A 19,602-nucleotide genomic window follows, 5' to 3' on the forward strand; every position below is an offset into this window, starting at 1 on the left:
GCTTCAATTACCATCCCAACCGGAGAAAGTCCGCCGATTTCATAGTTGTTCTTGCAGTTATCCCTTAGTAAATGCTCGGATTAACCCCTTCGGTGCAGAGAATACTGAAAGAATCAAGAAATTGCTCCGCTACAGCTATTCTGTATTGCACTCTTCGCCCTACCAACTGACTGACTAATCCCTTCCTGACATTGTGCTGACCACGGAAAACCCCATGCCAATCGAGAGAGTCATCTCTGCAGGTTATGCAAATCTTCAATGGATATACCGGAAGATACGACCACATCCCTCTTTCGCTTCAGTGCGAGTTATACACATGAGACCCTTTCCTTACGATTCTCAGTCCTGGAAGTTTCTTTCGAATCCCTGCTCTCCCCTTCAAGTTATCGCGCGAGTTTCTTCCCCAGTCACATACCACTCTGGTTCAGGTGCAAATTGAACCATCTTGTGTTTTAAGTTTCTCCTTACAGTCACAAAGAGCTTCAAAGCTGGCTCTAATGCTACAGTGAAAAATGACCATACATGAGCCACGCATTCTGACAGTATTTTTCTGAGAGACCGTATGCACGGACCTTGCACTGGTAACGCTCGTCTCTATGCTTAGTAGACGGCTCAGGTACAAATAACCTTGCTGACTTGCGGCAGCCATAATATCAGGTTCTACTGTATCTCTCGAATCGACGCATTAATCTAGTAGGGATTTATCCCATTTGGAGTGGTTTCAAGGGCTGTTAGCTTCGTCCTGTAGCTTTCACACTGATTTCATTTTATCTACACATTTATCTTATCGAAACTTTACAAGATGTCGCCCGTAACACCGTTTTACGGCCGTAATCATACACTGTACCATACCGTTGAACTATCCCAGCATGAAAAATGATACAGGTTTCTTGTACGCGTCAGTTTCCTGCGGACATTCCGACTAGTGCCACAGGTGATGGTTATAGGTCATGTATGTCAAAGATTCTATGAGTATGGATCGCCACTTTGCGACTCGTGAGCTTCCCGGTGGTGGCGGAGCGAGTTTCACTTGGTCAGGACGACTAAGACCGAAGGAGGCCTCCATCCACACGCGACATGGTGGAGCGAAGAGAAAGAAATACTGAATATGTCTTGGCGGAAGGCACTGCAACGTCTCTGGGCACTCACGATCCTTGAACTTTGTTCAGGACTCAACTGATCAAGAAGATCCGTATGAGAGTCCCTGGAGATAGGCATAGATGAGACCTCGCACGTTACCAGGGACATGGGGTCTAGTTTACAAGCCAGAGAGAAATAAACAAAGAAGGATATAGCGCCATTGGCTGAGCAATTCTCAGGAGAATGAAGATCACGCAGCAAGTAACAGCAGTGTGGACAATTCAAGCCGTTTTCCTCATGCCCGGATAATAACGTCAAGGAGATGCGTGGTATCACGGAGGTTTTGTCCGGGTGCTGTTATTGATCCCAGATGTGCCCTTCAAGACGCAGCGTCGATTGATTGATACTGCGACGATCCCACAGCTCTTTTTTCCAACTAGCGCCGACTGTGGGAGACGTTTCAAAGTCGACCACAAAGAAGTCTGTCCAGCTCGAGCCTCGCCGGAATAGAGCAAAGGGAGAGGTCATGTGAAGTCGACAATGTATGCTATCTCGGCATTCCTTCGTCGTTGTCATCATAGCATGGCCTCCAGCACAGTCAGCGATTGGTGGGAAATAAAAGCAGTGCACCAGGTAGGCACTGGCATGTGGTAGACATCAATATGGAATTGAACAATGCTATACCCATGACAAGGCGTCGTAAGCAAAGGATGGTCTTCAGATTCAAAAGAGATGGTTCCATTGTCCCGGACTGCGCGTGACAAAACGATCCTCACAGTAGCAACGTACGCCGTATGGTGGTCGAACTAGAAAAGGATTCCGGGGATTTCGGCCCGTAATGGCCGGTACGTTCTTTTCTTCACCTATCATCGTCGTCTCGACTGAATCCGGCGAGTACTTTGCTTTCGTTAGAGTCGCTCCTGAATGACCGTCTGTACAATGTATACCCTGCCTTTGCAATCCTCGACTCTCAATGTTTCGCATGTTAAATCTTGAATTTTAACAGGTAACAAACTCTCCGAATCCGAGTCGGACTCGGACACCATGTTCTAAGCAAACGACATCCATCATGGCGGTGGTCTCTATGTTCAAGAAGCTCAAAAAATCTGCACTGGCTCACAGACAACAACTGAGACCAAAATATCTGCCCTCACCCTTAACGCCCCAACACAATTGTTGCCCACGATTGTCTCGCCTTCCATCAAATGGACCTCTTCTTCCAAAATCACATTTCCCGTAAATTCCGCTCTGTTTGCTCCAATCTATTCTGTGCATTACGCATGGAACTGAATTGATTTTCTCAGGGTTACTCGTGCAACTTTTCAGGACACAATGGCTTCATGCCATTCACTTCGGGCTGTTGTTCTGATGCCCAAGGCTGTTACAGTCTCTAAAAAGGATGTTCCCTTGTCTCTTTGCTCATTATTGTCACATTTAAGCGCCCAGTTCTATCTGGATGAACGATATATAAGGAGCTTCGTCTGTCTATTAGGGTGCACATTACTACTCATACCCTTTCCTTAAGTATTATCGATGGAGAAGAAATCCGACACGAAAGAAGAGTCTTCTGTTCGCTCTGACAGCCGCCACTTAGTCTCTCTGAAGCTGGGTGTGTGGCGTGTGGTGATACTCAAGGCTAACTCTTTAGACGTTGCAAAGAATATACGGGACATATTCTCTGCAGTACCTCTCTTCCTTAGAATGGTCACGGAGATCTATGCCTTGGCTCCTCTGCTCACGGCCTTCTATGTGATGGCGGAGTTATCAGGCGGATGCTCACTGCTGGAAACCGAATCTACGTTGACGCTATACTTAACAAGTCAGTTGCTGAAGAGTGTGAGTACCTTGGTCACTTTGCAACCCGTGATTTTCTGACACCTCTTTATTATAGGTGGAGACAGGGATTGTAGAAGGAACCGCAAACTATGAACTGATAGCCACACTTCTTGCAATCCAAGTGTCTTGGATCATCGCTTCCATGTCCTTGAGGTGGTACCAGTAAGATTCTCTGCCTCCATAGCTTGATCACGTCTCACGTTCTTTGAAAGCAATCACATCCGTCATCGTCTACGACGTCGTGTGGAAGCGCATTACACGATGATTCGCATGAAAGGTAAAATATGCTTGCCCTTCCTCTGTATACACTTCATTATATATTTGTCTAGTGCAACTGGAGAGCCAGCGCTTTCTCGACACGAAAGGTACGTCCTCAAATTCCACACAGACTATTTTAATGCCTGACAATTGTTACCAGGGCCTCAGGATCCCGGAAACAATTCAGTCTGGGCCTCCTTCTCAGCGATGCTGTTCTTCTTCTCTAGGATAACGTCCATGTGTGCTAATCTCGTCCTTATTGTCCGAACATCTCGTGAATTCGGCCACCCTCTGTTCGCTCTGGTGTGCATCCTCCAGCCACTGTATGATAACCTCTCAGCGGATTACTTATGGGGATACGGTAAGCAGATCGTTCTTAGAATCGTCCCTTTGGGCTTGACGAGAAACAAAGACTTTTTTTACCATGTGGAGAACAAGGACTTCATTCGAATGCACGCCATGAGTTCTCTTATTGACGAAGATTATCGCTCAGAGGTTCTTTCCGGCGGCCTTTCGGACTATATCATTACAGGTGACAAGACTTATTCATTCTTTACTTCATAAAATGGTCATCCCGTTATCACAAACTTTCAGAATATGCCAAATCATCAGACCGTGTCGGCGATCTTCAAACGTCGAGCCCAGAGAATCAGTATGGTCAACCTTCCACGCCGTTATCGGATGTTTTATCTGCTCTCTTAGGCAGGGCACCTATCGTAAGTCAAACATTTCCTTATCTACTACCTGTTCTGACGGAATTGAAGATATACCTGGCCTTGTTCGCAATTATTAATCCATCTGCGTTCTCTGTAACATCATTCGCCATTTTGCAGCAATATTCAGCCAACCTTCAATTGTCTTTGCAATTTCTTCTCGGCGGAGTCCGGCAATTCAGAAAAGACTGCCAGCACATAACTAGGTTGTACGATTCGATGAAGATGCCTCCGGCGCTATCCGAAGGTTCCGTTGCGTATCCACCGTGTTCAAGGTCCAAATCGGAGAAAGGTTCATCAGAGGTTCTGCGAGGGATGTCCTTCAATTTGCGGTACGCCTATGACTAATCGCTAGTAGTTCAGTTAACTCACCCCGAGCCCCCGCCACAGGGATGCTTGCTTCTCCTACCCCAATGGCACTTCAGCTTTGACAAACGTCTCACTCTCCATCAAATCTGGGCAGCTCGTCGTCATAGTCGGGACCAACGGTAGTGGAAAATCTACACTGATCAAGCTCTTGACTAGAATGATCGAACCGACTTCAGGGACCATTTTTGTCGACGGGAACAACATAACAGATTACAAGCTATCGGATTTTCGTCAAGCAACCGCCAGCTTTATGCAGGATCACGAAATCTTTCCTCTGTCTTTTCTGGAGAACATACGTATGGGCAATGTAGATTCCGCTTGCAGCAACGACAATGTTGTCGATGCTGTTCGCATGGGAGGCGCCGAAAATCTTTTGACCAATCTGGCTGAAGGGCAAGGTACCTTGCTTGGTGGAGCCAATGACTACCGGTATTGCGGATTCTCTATGTATGAAGACGACAGCAAGGAGACGAGTTCCTTGCGTGCCAGGTGGGAAGAACTGCCGCCACCTGTCCAAACATCAGGTGGAGAAAAGCAAAGGATCATTGCGTGAGTATTACCAAGCTATTGGGACTGTCGACCGCTTATTTTCACTCAGAGCACGCACTTTCATGCGCTTCAACTCTGGAAAGGTCAGCTTCGTAGCTGTGGACGAAGCTAGCTCGGCGATCGACGCCGCAGGGGAGGCACAACTTTTCGATAATTTGATCAAGGAAAGGGAGGGAAAGACACTGGTCATCGTGACCCACCGTTTCGGGTACCTGACGCGCCAGGCGGATCTCATACTGTAAGCCGTGACTTTTTTGAAAGTGGGTCTTCGTTTTCATATGTTCGTAGGTGCATGAAAGACGGAACTTTATGCGAGTCTGGACGACATGACAAGCTCCTTGCACTGGGCGGAGAATACGCCAAACTCTACAACGTCCAGGCTGGTGCCTTTGCTGCCACCAATGTTGATGGAGATTCGGAAGAATGAAGTGAGAAATGGTGCGTTTTCTCAATGCCTCTTCAAGTTCCAAGTTATATGTAAAATATGGACCTTCCTATGCGTTTCTTCGTACATGAACTCGAATTCCATCCCTACGATATTAGCATGTATACATTTCACGTGTGATTCCGACCTTGCATCGACCAATCCATGACACACGCTCTAATTCTATCGTTCTCAGCCCTACTCTTGAGTCCTGTGCTTTAATTCTGGATGACGTACAACTTCGCAAAGCATGAGTTCATCGATTCCAAGTAGGCTTACTGCTAGTATGCTCTCGTACAAACCAGGCATAGTCTTGTTTTTGAGGTTTTCCTAGGCTTTTCAGCTATTATTTTGCCAGGAGATCTCGTTCGAAGTCATCGTGCGAAACATTAATATATTGTAGACAAGCCCAGCTAATTTGTGGTTATGTTCCTGCAGGATCAGTGGTCCTAGTCCAAGTTCGTACCTTGAATTGATGAAATGTTGACAGATCCAGACAATAGGGTAATAGAGGGCAATCTAGGGACAACTGAATAGAATTGATGATAACCCTGAGGCTTCGAGTTCTGGGGTGATATTTGGTGACATATCACACCTGCGCTACGTATATTACATTCCCATATCTAGCTCGCATGGCCCTGACACTCTTCCTATATCTGATTCTAGTAATGTCTATTACGGCCTTTTCATCTGAGAGGCCACTCAAGTTGCGCTCAAGTTAAGTATGCGGCGAACCGATCGTTCTGAGCTTTCCAGGGTGTATGCGAACAGATGGGAACAGGTACTTACAGCATGTTCTATTTAACCGTTGCGACGATGCATCTATAGATCTCTTCGAAGATACCGACTTCCGAATCCCTTGATCGAGGTTCGAACTTCGTAATCGGTCCGATGACTTGTCCATAATGTTATACAAGGACCCATCGCAAAGCCATCTCAGATACACTGCTTCGATGTGGTAGTCGAAACATTATTATATATACAAAGGTCCATGTATGGTCTGTTATCTACGTAACGCGTTCAATACGAACCCGACAAGGCTAAGTATGGGGCAGGGAGTAGTATGCTAGGATTGACGGTACTATAGATTGCGTGATCATTCAAGATTCGCAGAGGTTGTGTGTCTTGTCCTATCGCCCTCGCCCAAGCAGGAACCTTCGCTATGATACGATCCGTTATTACGGTGAGCAGGTGCTGCCTCTCTTCGTCTGTCACTGACAACGGTGGGAAGGTGAAATTGGGATTTGCAGCCCACATCGGAACCGCGCGCGCGGCTTCCCAGTCAACGACCGTTATTATCTTTGTCGGGTCTGTCCGGCTGACGAGGATGTTACGCGGTGCAAAGTCTATATGCTCGAGGACGATGGGTAGATCCTCAAGTTGAGAAGGAAAGTCGAAGTTCTGGATGCTAGATACAACATCGTTGATGAAACGCTGCTTTTGGTTAGCGTCGTCTGAGGGTGCCTCCAAATAATCTAAATCACGTCGCGCAGTCGCGAGGAGCCAATCCTTCGCATTCGAAAATGGACCACATTTTTCGAGTCGCGGTGGGGAAATAGATGTTTTTCGGTTCGACGCCAGACGCGTCATGGGACCAATGTAAAAGTCTCCGCTTCCCCTCTCGTACAGACTTCCGATCGAATGGAAGTTGACATTGATTATCTGAGACCATACATCCGCAATGGCTACACAGACCTGTTCGCGGCGCTTGGCATCGAGGGATCTCCATATTGTCGAAAGATTATCGCCGTCGATCTGTCCTTGCCTTAATCAGCCTACTCAGATAACGACATCTCGGAACTTACATATTCCATGATCATCCATTCACCCCCGACCATTCCGTCTGCGTCAACGTCATGATATAAAATCTCAGGGACCGGGATTTCAGTTTTGGATTTTAAAAAGCGCAGGGTGGCAACCTAGTTTCAAAATCGGTGCAAGTTTGTTTTAACTAGATTGCGGCGTACCTCGGAGCGCATAGCCAACGGAGAGGTCATTCCGCAGCCAGCATGCTTCAGAATGGACCACTGGACTCGGATGAACACTTGTTGCGCCTTGTTCATATGTGCAATATAGGTCTAAAACTGTTTTAGAGAAAGGAGGCTTACGCCTCTGCGGCAACAGACTCACCATATGATTTCCGCCTACCCGTCAACGCGAGGTTAATACGAAAAGCATGCTTGGCAACGACGAGGTACATACATTGTTCAAAGGGATCGAGTTTCACGCACTCATCTGAGAGCCGTTTCTCGATGCGTGATTTGAGTACAACTTCATCTATCGAGGACTTGACGCTCGGACTCGAAGGGGAGGGACAGCTGAACGTCATGGTTGTAGTTGAAAAGATGAACTCGTGTTTTATACTCCGGCGGTCGGTAGAAGTATTATTCGGTTATTGTTCTGTCGCAGAACACGATGTGATGAGCTTGTTCCACGGGGGCTCGACTCCCGGTCGTTAAGTTTTCAAGAATATTACGGTTGTTCCTATATTGGGACCATACAACATTCCTGCCAGCGGCTCCGCATATTCGTTTCAAGGGGTTGATTTTAAGATATATATATGGTAACATGACGGTCCTCTTGCGCAGGAGGCGCCACCGGGGATGCAGGCACAAGTACACGGATATATATGCACCGCTCCACACTCGAGGTACACGTAGCATTAATCGGTAGGGGCTAGCTGAGCTGAACCATCAAGGCTCATATACCAAAACGCATAGCATCTTCAAAACATCTTCAAAACTGCCGACGTCAAGGAGCGTCAAGGGTCAGGTATTTGTAGTTCAATGAACAGCGTCATTACTCACCAAACATCAATGGCCGACGTCAACGTGGGTTTATTCTAATCATTTGGGATTATAGGGCGTCCAAAATGCGGTCGTTCTCCCCGGTACAGGCTAACAAAAATGGATTATGAAACGGAAACGTGATAGAGCACAAAAAACTCACGCGAGTACCTTGAGAGATGTTGTCTATTGTCAAGACATCAGCAGAAGTGACATGTATCAGAGCCAGACAGACTTACGGTCTTGAAGACACTCAAAGGTGAACATCGTCGGCCTTCCGTTCACGATGATCCAGTGAACACAATACTCTCCTTTCACATAACTCTTCTTCGGCCCTGTGACATCCCAAATGTGCGTAACTTCGCCTGGAGGCATTGGAAAAAATAAGGGAATGTAAGGCGGGGGAGATGATTGGGTCTGTAGTTGCGAGTCATCCGGAAGTAAATTTTCAAGTCTTTTATATGTGCAGATTTGCAGGGACTGTACCAGTGCACGGGCACGGATCCGACCCTTTGGTTACCCCCCGAACACGTCATCCTTGTTGCACCGCAAGTCAATCTGTTTTAGCAGAAACATCGTCAACATTTCTCTCACCAAATCCCCTAGCGACTTACACATATGAAATGCAATGACTCAACAAAATATTTTTCTCCTCCTGGATGATGTTGAATGGAAATTTTTTCCGTATCCTGACCGGGCGGTCGTGCAGAAGCGGCCGGGCAGACCTAACCCAAGTGTCTCCGATCACACGGCTGAAACCCAGATCCACTGTCAATACTTCAAATCGGTCCACGGTCGTCAAAATGTGAGAAGAAAATTGGAGGTCGTCATAGTGACTTTCAGGGCTTTTTTTCTTCTTTTGAATCGCCGAAGAGACGAGTTGTCCCTAATGAGCTTTTGATAGCGTTCCAGATGGGCGAGCTCCCCGCAGTGGGAATCAAATTTTAATTCGAACATGCAATGGACGCGTCATCGGTACGTATGTAATTGACGACCCGGAACTCGGAAGATGGGCCAATGATCTGCCTCGGAGAACAGAAGAAGACCTACTGAACGAACACTGCAGCTATAGAAGCGTGGGATCGTGAAGGCGAACTGCGGCGATAGCCTTCATTGTTCTTGATTGGAACATATTTCCCCGAGAGAAAGGCTACCCCCGATATAGCTGACAGCCAAGTATATGCTGGCATCAGGTACTCCATAAGTTAGAAGAGCCTCGTGGGTGGCGCATTGGAGATCCCGACGTCATTTGCCTGTAAGTCCGACATAGATGCCTATTCCACGAGGGTAGAAAGGCAGTTACGCTTCTGTCTACTTTAGAGAAATGTGAAGCGCAAAAATGGAAGGATAGTGATGGGGACTAGTAAGGTGCCGTCGCTTTCGTCGGTATTGCATTGGAAATGATAAATAAGCTCCCCGACGCGCCACGTCGGAGTCTACAAGGAACACCAAGGGGACAGATGCCGGCCCTTGGAAACCCATGGATATCATTTCCTCGTTTTTAGTTCCGGGATCGCGAATTAATGTCATGAGACAAAAGTGAAGTGCTCAGAACATGCAATACTGGCATACAGAAGGCAGAATGGACCAGTTCAGGTAATGAGAAGCGAAAACGATCGCTGCGGTCGCCGCCATTGGTATCGGAGTGTTCCGTGGTATTTCCGATGGTAATTAGCTTATTTGGTCTGGCAAAAGTAAACCACACCTGTGGTGCCACAGCCTTGTCCGAGCTGTTTTCCAGTAATTGCCCTGAACCTGAGGTGCAACGCCATGCTTTGCGAAGATTTCGTTCTCCGATCTCTCTATAGCTAGAGCGCCATGTCGAACTTCTTATCGGCGTCAGTCGTAGCCCTCCCCGAGCTAGACCAACTGGATAATAATGGTCCCTTACATAGCACGCCCCATTTACAGATGATGATGGTGAGATTTTTTCCCAGATTGTCGTCCTAGCACTAGAGATGGCGGATCCTATCTCTCGGGGTTCATTGACGGCCTCAGGTGTTCGGATTGTACAGAAAGATGACCCGAATGAAATGCGACTGTTTGGTCAGGTCAGGTCGGTAACGACGGGTGTGCAAAAGCCACACGTTTACCTACAGGTAGCGCTCATGCCGCTCCCGTAGTGAGCACGTGTCTGGAGAATGCTCTCGTAAACGCTTGTTTCACGTAGGGCTGACTCCGGCTTGTACGCCTAGGCCCAAATTAGAGGCAATACGCAATGAGGGCTAAGTGAGACCTCGTTGTCGTCGTGGACTGTCGTCGCGATGAGAGGTATCATTTTCAAAGGTGCGCGGCCTTGAACTCAAGGCAAAAAGCGGTGGTGAAATTCCGCTGCGTGGATGTGGCTGAGACAACCATTTCGGTATCACAAAGCCAAGGAAAAGAATTTGAGGTACCCATCTCTTTAACCACATTGCGCTCAACATTACACCCGGGTCAACCGTTATAATACCCTGTTAGAAGGTGTTGGGGTAAGAAAACGTGTCTAAGCCAGACGAAATTGCATACATATTATGGTCATGAAACAGTAACTCGGGCATGGGTACTTTTCCGACCGTTATACACAGTTGATCCACCGAGTAGCGATAGTTCTTTGGGGAAGAACTTCTCAAGGATTGGGTCCACATCGTCCAAGCCTGTCGCTGCTTCCTGTTCTTCGGCTACCCGCCACATGACTGCTAACGAGATAGAAGAAAAAACGGAGGGAGAATATGATTTTACACGGAGAATTTGGTATGGGGTGAAAATGTGACACATGAGGATCCCAGGGATTTCGTGACTCCGCTGAACAATGAGGATGTTCTCCTTTGGCTGGCCGGTGAGATGTCCTCGGCCGCCTCAAGACCCAACCAATGCAAGGCGAATTTTGCGCGTTTCAATGCCGTTTATGCGCAGAGTTTACGAGTGACTACCTGCTTGTGTCATAGAAACACCCTTGCACGCTAAAGGATTTATCAGAATCGACTCAGATTCAAAGTCGAAAAGAAACGGTGCTTCACGCATGCAATAGGTATCCTCATTGCGACCGCTTATCGCTCGTCATGGACATGTCGGGCGATTCTCTTCTGATACATACACCGAAGTGGAGGTCTGAGGATCGGGCATCCGTAGTATCAGCTTCAAAGAATCCCATCTTGATTACGGAGCTCTTGCGGGACAGCGGCCTCCGATATCAAGGCTATTTCTGAGCCAGGGCTAAGGGGTTGATGAATGTGTTAAAATGTGCAGAAACGGTGGCATCTGAGACTTCTTGCGGACATCGCAGAACGTCTTCCACTGGTTTGGGTAGGCAATACTGGTCAAGAAAGTCGGTCAACAGAAGGTCATAACAAGGGACGAACTCCTCAGTTGCAGATCCTCTGTGATTACCGACCTTGACATCACTCAAGGTCCTGAATCGCGAGAAACGGATAGTGCTCACCGACACCGAAACCAGGTACCCTTCCAATGTTTGCGTGCGGTACGTGAATTAAGGTCTTATGTGGGAACTATGCACATGCCACCCTTGCCTGGAGCAACCTTCAAAGCCGCGATACTTTGGTCCCTTGATGACCTATCGCCAAGTCCAACGCATTGGCAATCTGTCCTGCACGGGCGCCGATTGCGCTGAAGATATTCTACGGAGATTTCACTACCAAGGGGCAACCAAGGGGTCACTTCTGCTGAGTTTCATGATCGATTATGAGACCTGCGTCACAGAATAACAAAAAAGAGAAATACGTACGCAGCCCGTTGAAGCTGAAGCTGGTTGCATTTACACTCGAAGCACAGGCATTTTCCATCCCAATGGAAACCCGACCTCTGTTATCCCCGAGATGGTTACTATTGTGCCTTCAAGGTCTTGAGCTCGACCGATTTTGACGCATCAATCTCATTTAAACACAGCTGGTTTATCGGGGTTGGGAATCCAGAAAGTCCCGATGGCTAAAACGGTCCAGATCCAGTATCCAAGGTACTTGTTTCCTCTTTAGCCGAAGGAACTAATACGAATAATTAGCGTGCACATTAGGCTCACCTTTGCCCACAGACAGCTGGTCCACAGTTGTAGTACCTCGCCCGTGAGTCGGGAGTCCAGCGAGACGATCCGATAGAAGACGGAAAAGCGTGCTATTTCGTTTGCTGCGATGGACGAGAATGACGATGATTTGCGGCGACGGAAATGGTAACCGCAGTATATCGCTGCAAGCAGCTGTCAGCGAGAGGAACCAGACCTGCTCCACGTATGCAACGAGGTGGTCCGGTCGCTGTCTTATCTCGTATTTTGAGCTGCAGAAATCAAAAAAAAAAAAAAAAACAGAAGTTCTCGTATCAGCGACGTCTCGATAGCAGGCTAAAAAGGACGTACATATTAACCAATAGGTTCAAGTTGTATACTTCATGACAGTACTTTCGAATAGACGCCTTGTTCCTCTTGTTTCGTGGATTTTAGTGTCGTATTGTTCCAGGAGGACGAAAAATAGGATTGGAGTCTCAAGGACATGTAAATGTTTCGCTCGACTGAAAGCATTGGTGGTCGAAAAACTTCTGCCGGCATCCGGACCGTTTCACCGTAACCATAACCCTAAGTGACTAAATAAGTACGTTTATTCGACCAATTTTACGAAAATAATGTAAATCCGATCATCAACGGTCACCCTGCGGACGTAACGCTGGTCAGCGCCAGCGGTTGGGTGTCCCTGTAATGGTAAAAGTCGCTTTACTTTCAGTTTACTTTGTGTCATGATATAGAATGACATTTTTGAGTATAAGATGAAATTAATGTTGGAGTACGCTGTTCAGCTCAGATAAGCGGGACTCCGGGATTAGCAGGGAACCCTCGCAAACGCGCGAGGGGCTCGATTACAAGGTATCCTACTTTATATACTAATGCTAAATTTAGAAAATATACTACGGAAAGGAGGGGTGGCCGTCAGAAGCGTGGCGCATTTGGTATTTCAACACACCCCCGCAAATCGGCGTGCAACAGTGGAAAGAACGGCACCCCCATAAGCTAAGCAGTCTAAAAGGGATATAAGGGAAGCACAGAAAACTCGGGTGATATCAAAATAAATCAAAAAAGGGCGCACGAAAAATCAGTCTTCTTCAAGCAGCAAACTTTCTTCATCTGAATCAGCACCTTCAACCATTCTGGCAACCTCCTGCTTGTGGGATTCCCACAGCTTCTTCTCAGGACAAGCATCCTTGTAATGACCCTTCTGGTCACAGAAAAAGCAAATGATCTCAGATGCATCAGGGCGGGAACGACGTTGAGTAACAGAAAGGGCCTCATCAGTGGCTGTGGCATTCTGGGTGGAACAGTGGTGGTTCATAGACTGGTGAGTCTCATCATTCAGCAGTCGGGTGATAACGTGGTCGATAGTGAGCTGGTCGGGGGGAGTGGCATCGAAATGAATGATGACGGTGTCATAAGAGGAAGGAAGGCCCAGAGTAAGTGCCAAGATCACGTCCTGATCACTCACTTCAATCCCCGACATCTGCATGGCGAATGCCTGCCCACGAATCTCTCCAACCCAAGACTGAATCGACTGATTGCTCCGTTTCTTCATCGTCAAGAACTTCCTGCGTAATGCCAGTGAAGTCGCAAATCCTCTGGCTCGGTGGACACTCCTCAGCATCTCCCAAACCTCCATCAGGTCTCTCGCAATCATGTGTGGCAGCTGACCACTGTCAACTTGCAAAATCATCTCTGCACGAGCTTCAGCCATCTTCAAGGCTGCCCGCTTGGTCTTCTTCGTCAGGTACTCTTTCTCAACCTCGTCAGCAGTCTTCCCATCTCCATCAACTAGGATCTCGATAATGCCAGTCCACAAGCCCTTCCAAATGAGCTCAGCTTCCATCATGATGCTCCAGGTCACATAGTTTGAGTCATTGAGCTTAGGAAAGCGAATGGAAGAGTCGTCAGAAGACATGGCGAAGGGGGATGGATGGAATGAGTCTCGTGAAATGAGGGAGGTCAATGGTAAGCCTTAGCGTTCTCGTAGCTAGGCTGATGGTCTCGTAGGTCTCAGGGGCCGCAACGGTCTCGACGTTGGGCTATCAGTAAAGCAGCAGATGGCGGCAGCGAGCGAGTAGAGCAAGAACTCGAAGGGTTATGCTGCGCATTTGTGTTGGAGTATGCTGTTCAGCTCAGATAAGCGGGACTCCGGGATTAGCAGGGAACCCTCGCAAATGCGCGAGGGGCTCGATTACAAGGTATCCTACTTTATATACTAATGCTAAATTTAGAAAATATACTACGGAAAGGAGGGGTGGCCATCGGAAGCGCGGCGCATTTGGTATTTCAACAATTAAAAAGGCTGGAAGACCATCCCGACGCCAAGGGCCGCAGGCTGTCCCTCATGCACTACTAGTAGTAGTATCGACGAGTCTATGCTGTTGGCTTCCACGAATGTCTTGTACTGTGGTAATTCTAGGCTTCGTAATAGTTTATTATGATGGTGACACTCTCCACTGTTTTTGATAGCGACAGAACACGGTCAAAATTCGCGAAAGCCGCTTCGTCCTCTGGTGAGAATTAGAGATATATATCAGGTTCAATGATAACATTGACGTGACTCGGATGCGTGCGGGAGGAGGCGAAGCAGTCTGTCCAGTCCTTCAGCAATACAGCAATGTTTTGCGGGTATGGCCGGGATTTCGGGATCGAGAATTCGAGAAAAGTGAGCTAAGATATATCAATTGTAGGGACCAATGGAGGGCCTGGAAAGGGGAATGTGAGTACACGCAATTTGGACGAAAAAATAACCAGATGTACCAGACCAACGATGAAATACAGATAATTACTGCAAAGAAGGAGAACCAGCTATAATTTTGAGACATTCTGCCTCCATTGCTCCTAGGCAGACTGGACAGTGGAGAGCAGATATTATCTCGGCTGCTGGCATATACAAGGTGGAAGGTGGTAATAGTGGGAGGTTGGTGCAAGTGCGTAGTATTGTTGATGGTGATGGACAGAGTTGACCTTGCTCTGGGGTTACAGTGAGAGGTCCTGATCATCTTTCATGCAGCATAGGGACGACATTCCGATGCTCTGCACAGCGGGGAATCTGTCCATGAAGGAGGAGAACTTGGAGATACTCTTGAACGCGACTTCATGTCCTGATGGGTAAAGAGACAAAGAGAGCCACTGAAGACAAACTTCATGATACTGCACAGGTTGCTTCGAATGCGGCTGGCTATGATGAGAAACGACACAAGACGCCCTCCTCGAACTCCAAAATGCCCTGAGTTCGGTGCCAGTGACTCCCGTCCTTCCTGCCAAGACTTTCGTTTGCCCTGGCAGAGTTGACCCTGCGAAGGCAGCCCCCTTAGTTTACTTAACGCAAAGAACCACGAGTTAATGTTGATCTTCTAAACCGGCTACAGATAACATCATCAGGAATCTTCTGTTGCGATATTTCCCAAAGCTCTGTTGGCACATGTTGGTTTTAAAATGATCTGTCACTGCATCTACGTACCTATTCCGTGTGAAATCTCTCACATACAAGTTTAACTCATCAGAACATACAGATCGCTCGAAATTTTCTATGGTCCAATGTCCAAAAGCAGAGCACACACACATCCGTCCCCTGAGTCAGGAGTAATGGTGTGTAACGGCCACAGTCGAGGTAACCACTGGATCGCATATACCGACGAGCGGGAATTTCTAGCAGGCACAATGAGCGAATCTTCTGCATGTACCCGCTATCTGAAACGAGAGACCGTAAGGTCTAGCGTCAATGACAGATTGAAAGGTTGCAGTGGTGGTGTGGTGAGAATCTTCGGCCCGGTGCAGCCGGTGCACGCCAACCCATGTCAACAAGTCAACAGCACGTTCAACAGACAATCAAGTTTGTTTTCGCTCTTTGTCGGTGACCATATGTAATATGTGTAGCCTTGCACATTTTTTTGCTTGGATATATATCCCGTTGACCCATCAATGATTTGGACGTTAATCAAGGATCTTCTCAGATTCCAGCTGGGTTATTACTACGCCTGGTGCGTCTTCGACTTCTTGTAGCCTTGTATTTCTTTACTGACGTTCAGAATTTTGGTAAACTCAGCTGCTTCTCTCTTCTCCCGAGCTGATGTTTTAATTACTCGAGGACATAGGAATTACCGAGGAAATCAGAATTCCCAAGATGCTTCTGCACGGTCGTGGTCGCTCAAAATATGCTCAATAGGTTTCCCTGCTTAAAGAATGCAGGCAGGCATGCATCACTGGCTGCCCTATTTCTGTCTGCATCATAGGCATTGAGGTGGCTGTTTACAATACCAACCAAGACGATGCGTCAAAGGTTGCTCTGATTCTTACCATCGGCTTTCCGAAGTCTGTGTACCCGGACTACTAGAGTATTATTTGGATGCCTCTTTTTGTCGCTTCAAGACTGTCTCACATCCCGTGCGTCATTTTCTGGCTAGGACTATTAAATGAATGCTGATTTTCTGCTTCCTAAGGAAGCATACTTGCGCAGCACACCGGCAGAAAACCCATAAAACTGCCCCTGAAAGTTTACTGCCGCTTAAGGCTGCCGGAACCGAGGATGGAGTCGCTACTTTGATTCCTCCACCTTGTTACCGCCATGACGAAACGCGAACTCGGGTGCTTCATCCCCACACCACCTTTTCCGGCCGCTTTTGCTGCTCAAATACCCACTGGCCAACAAGACACTCTTCTTTTCACCCTCCTGCAGGACATACAATGAAGTTTCGCAACGTCCGGTATGTAGTCTACACCACCCCTCTGTTTGACACGTAATTAATTCCATTTCGATGTTTAGCGACATTCTCAGGCATAAGCGCATTTCCTCGCGCAGCTCCGATGTCGTTGCTATGGAACCGCCTGTATTCCCGCTCGAGATCTTCGAACTAATCATCGACAACATCGTCGGGGTTGAGGTACTCCGTACGTGTGCGCTCGTTTGCAGGTCATGGCGCCTTCATGCACGCCGGAACATCTTCCGCGTCGTTTCATTGCACGAGAACAAGTGCAAGGGCGTTTTCGAGGACGAGAAGGGCGCCGCACGTTTACACTTGCAATGGAGACGGGTGCGAGTCGCTTGCCTGGCTTCTCTAATCCAAGATGTCTCCATTGCATGGGAGTTTTCTGGTACACTCGTCCCATGCTCGTTCTCATTCACTCGGCTGAAAAGACTCAAGTTGTATTCCTCGGACGTAGCATACTGCTACCCAGGCGCCCATGAGATCCGGTCCGCCTCCCAGCTGCTCCACGCACTGCCAATAACGCACCTCGAGATATCTGCATCGTATTTCGCCACTTTCCGGCTTTTCCTGTCCCTATGGGATACCGCTTACCCTTCATTGAAACACTTGAAGATATCATTGATATCAATACAGGACATGCACAGCAGGTTCCGGTCAGTCATAATCGACCAAGCGAGCGAGATCATGAGGTCGTACGACACAGTTCATGCCAGCGAGCACACGATGCTCGAGTCACTTGAGCTCTGGGAGAATATGCCTTGCGCCAGTGCTATCGCCGTCTTCCTCCTCCACCCAAACTGCCCCATCCGTATTAGCAAACTGAAGACTCTGAAATTGCATTCCGATCCTATCACCGGTCATGGACTGGCATCCATACTCGTTCCCATCGTACCATCCTCCCTTCCTCACCTCGTCATCTCTTGCTCGGACAGTGATCTGTGTGTCGATACGCAGCGTTCACCGGCTTTGAGGCGTCTAACCCTGACTGTTGCGCTCACCGCTGAGGCCCTGCTCAGGGTCGCGCAGATCATTAACAATGATCTTCTAACGTTGGAACATCTGATATTGAGGATCCGGCAGCCGTGGGAGGCACACGAGCATTTCCACCGAAGGGCCTGTCGTGTGTTGGATCTGTGTCTTGCGCGGTGTTCAATACGGCAGGTAGATGTGGAATCGAAGATGAGAGCTGGTGATCTGAAGGTCTTGCTGCCTTTGAGCGCTGAGCGCAGTAACATCAGGATGCTATCCCCCCCGTGTATTGTCATTGGGTGACGCGTAATTTACGTGGCGTATCCTTATGATCTGGGATAACCACTGGGAGAACTATCTGATTCAGTGCTATTTAATATGTATATACCAGAAATCTTACGCGTATCTTGGCAGATGAGATGATGGTTTTATTAAGAGTGGTTGCACGCCCCGAATATCCCGACCAAGCCCCCTTCCAAGCAATCACGATGGTCCATCTGCTCGTTCTACGACTTCCACAAGCTCAGCAGTCACTGTCATCATCCTCACTTCCACCATCATCCAAGGGCTCTGGGGATCCTTCCATGCCCACGGTGAACACGTTCAGGGTACAAAGAGTAGGACAATGACTCAGAATAAGCTCCTTCGTCTGCTCAGCATCAATACCCGCATTCGCCTTCAGTATGACGCGAAACGAGACGAGTTCCGGAAAGCGCGACGCCAATATCACATTGTCTAGCTCAGCCCATTTTTTAGCGTCGTTTGCCGAGATCTGGTGTCCCAGGCTCAGACGTATCGTTATTTTCTTTAACGACAATACTTCACCACAGGCCAAGCTGTCCATCCAAAGGCCCAAAGAGATGCGAAACTCCTGTGTGTTGGCTTCTTTTGTTAGATAAATAGCAAGGGTCTCGATGTGCGACAAATTGGCGGCCGGTATATCTAAAGAATTGAAGAGCGTTGGTTTGGTCACCAACTAATGAAAAGAGAAGCTCACCGCCGGTAACGCGAAGGTACTGGAGTGAAGGATTCTGAACTAGAGTGAGCAAAGGAGGAACTTCCTTGCCCTTCGGATGTCCTTCGTAAGTCAGAGATTTTAGCTTCGCCAAAGACCCAAGGCGACCGTCGGCAACCATGCGAAGTACATTCGACGAGATTTCGTTCACGGACAAGTGCAACGAGTGGATGTCATTTGTTCGAGACGAGGTTGGGGGGTTATCGTTTTTCGAGACAAGGTGGCAATAGACGTGCTTGAGAGTGATATCTTCAACGCCGGAAAAAGTATCCATGAAGGATGAGAATTGGATGATATATCGAAAGATGACTTCGTCGAGGACGAGAGTTCTAATGGGCAGAGTTGCGAACGCAGACATCACCTCGGCAGGGATACGGTAAGAACCCGGCACCCAAGTCATTCCTGTAATCTTGACGGTGTTCAAATTGACGAAAGCCGCGACAGCTTTTGCGACGGCGACGGCGTCGGCATTCGGACGAGTTTCTACGGACTCGTGGATAGTTACTTCCCTAACACAGTCCAAGACACGGGGAGTAGTTTGAGAAAGGCGGAATATAGGGTTGTCGTAGCCGTTTAACGAGACTTGTCGAAAGAGGATGGCTTCGGCTGGGGAACGGAATGCACGGCAAACGGAGCTACAGGACTCGAGCGATTTTCGATGTTCATGCAGCTCGTTAACGATTTTGTCGATTAGCTCCTGGGGGACTTGCTTCGAATAGATACAGGCCATATTTTGAAGGATCCTAACGCGACATTAATTTCTTGGGCAATAAAACAGAAAGGGAAGTTTGACTTACGACGGCACTAAGAAGGTACAGAGCAAAGAAAGAAAACAGAACTAAATGTAATGGTGAAGGCAGTCGAGTTGTAAATGTTGTGATGAAGTGGTGGTGGTTTAAG

The 19,602-nt window shown here is 47.9% G+C and overlaps 5 protein-coding genes across 5 annotated transcripts; 3 read left to right on the top strand and 2 right to left on the bottom strand.

Annotated features, from left to right (window-relative positions):
- The first annotated feature begins 2,942 nt into the window (after positions 1-2,942).
- EV420DRAFT_1089989 (P-loop containing nucleoside triphosphate hydrolase protein) lies at positions 2,943-5,487 on the top strand. The gene is made up of 10 exons (XM_060465780.1): positions 2,943-3,078; positions 3,129-3,193; positions 3,246-3,281; positions 3,335-3,535; positions 3,587-3,706; positions 3,769-3,890; positions 3,939-4,219; positions 4,278-4,805; positions 4,855-5,043; positions 5,094-5,487. Exons 1-10 carry the CDS (start codon positions 3,059-3,061, stop codon positions 5,230-5,232), a joined length of 1,701 nt encoding a protein of 566 aa, XP_060334776.1. The 5' UTR covers positions 2,943-3,058; the 3' UTR covers positions 5,233-5,487.
- Positions 5,488-6,149: 662 nt separating this feature from the next.
- Positions 6,150-7,217, bottom strand: EV420DRAFT_1518367 (uncharacterized protein). The gene is made up of 2 exons (XM_060472057.1): positions 7,035-7,217; positions 6,150-6,984 (listed from the first exon to the last, which is right to left on the bottom strand). The coding sequence occupies exons 1-2, from the start codon at positions 7,065-7,067 to the stop codon at positions 6,250-6,252; spliced, it is 768 nt and encodes a 255-aa protein (XP_060334777.1). The 5' UTR covers positions 7,068-7,217; the 3' UTR covers positions 6,150-6,249.
- Positions 7,218-14,626: 7,409 nt separating this feature from the next.
- On the top strand, positions 14,627-16,345 carry EV420DRAFT_1476201 (uncharacterized protein; the record flags this gene model as incomplete). The annotated part of the gene is made up of 7 exons (XM_060469322.1): positions 14,627-14,674; positions 14,700-14,728; positions 14,855-14,939; positions 15,023-15,120; positions 15,516-15,875; positions 15,955-15,992; positions 16,245-16,345. The coding sequence occupies 7 exons, from the start codon at positions 14,627-14,629 to the stop codon at positions 16,343-16,345; spliced, it is 759 nt and encodes a 252-aa protein (XP_060334778.1).
- Positions 16,119-18,249, top strand: EV420DRAFT_1090209 (uncharacterized protein). Its single transcript, XM_060465782.1, has 3 exons — positions 16,119-16,395; positions 16,452-16,715; positions 16,775-18,249. Exons 1-3 carry the CDS (start codon positions 16,358-16,360, stop codon positions 17,988-17,990), a joined length of 1,518 nt encoding a protein of 505 aa, XP_060334779.1. The 5' UTR covers positions 16,119-16,357; the 3' UTR covers positions 17,991-18,249.
- EV420DRAFT_1090135 (uncharacterized protein) lies at positions 18,128-19,602 on the bottom strand. The gene is made up of 3 exons (XM_060465781.1): positions 19,500-19,602; positions 18,685-19,445; positions 18,128-18,629 (listed from the first exon to the last, which is right to left on the bottom strand). The coding sequence occupies exons 2-3, from the start codon at positions 19,430-19,432 to the stop codon at positions 18,211-18,213; spliced, it is 1,167 nt and encodes a 388-aa protein (XP_060334780.1). The 5' UTR covers positions 19,433-19,445; positions 19,500-19,602; the 3' UTR covers positions 18,128-18,210.

The sequence above is a fragment of the Desarmillaria tabescens genome (assembly GCF_030435595.1).
Source record: "Desarmillaria tabescens strain CCBAS 213 chromosome Unknown EV420scaffold_7, whole genome shotgun sequence".
Lineage (NCBI taxonomy): Eukaryota > Fungi > Basidiomycota > Agaricomycetes > Agaricales > Physalacriaceae > Desarmillaria > Desarmillaria tabescens.

Coding starts and splice junctions, on each gene's coding strand:
- EV420DRAFT_1089989 (XM_060465780.1), top strand. CDS start 3,059: ATGTCCTTGAGGTGGTACCA. Junction 3,891..3,938: donor TCTTAGGCAGGGCACCTATC/GTAAGTCAAACA, acceptor ACGGAATTGAAG/ATATACCTGGCCTTGTTCGC. Junction 5,044..5,093: donor CGCCAGGCGGATCTCATACT/GTAAGCCGTGAC, acceptor ATATGTTCGTAG/GTGCATGAAAGACGGAACTT.
- EV420DRAFT_1518367 (XM_060472057.1), bottom strand. CDS start 7,067: ATGGTCGGGGGTGAATGGATGATCATGGAATAT. Junction 6,985..7,034: donor AATGGATGATCATGGAATAT/GTAAGTTCCGAG, acceptor AGGCAAGGACAG/ATCGACGGCGATAATCTTTC.
- EV420DRAFT_1090209 (XM_060465782.1), top strand. CDS start 16,358: ATGCCTCTTTTTGTCGCTTCAAGACTGTCTCACATCCC. Junction 16,396..16,451: donor TCAAGACTGTCTCACATCCC/GTGCGTCATTTT, acceptor CTGCTTCCTAAG/GAAGCATACTTGCGCAGCAC. Junction 16,716..16,774: donor ATGAAGTTTCGCAACGTCCG/GTATGTAGTCTA, acceptor TTCGATGTTTAG/CGACATTCTCAGGCATAAGC.
- EV420DRAFT_1090135 (XM_060465781.1), bottom strand. CDS start 19,432: ATGGCCTGTATCTATTCGAAGCAAGTCCCCCAGGAGCTAATCGACAAA. Junction 18,630..18,684: donor GTACCTTCGCGTTACCGGCG/GTGAGCTTCTCT, acceptor TCAATTCTTTAG/ATATACCGGCCGCCAATTTG.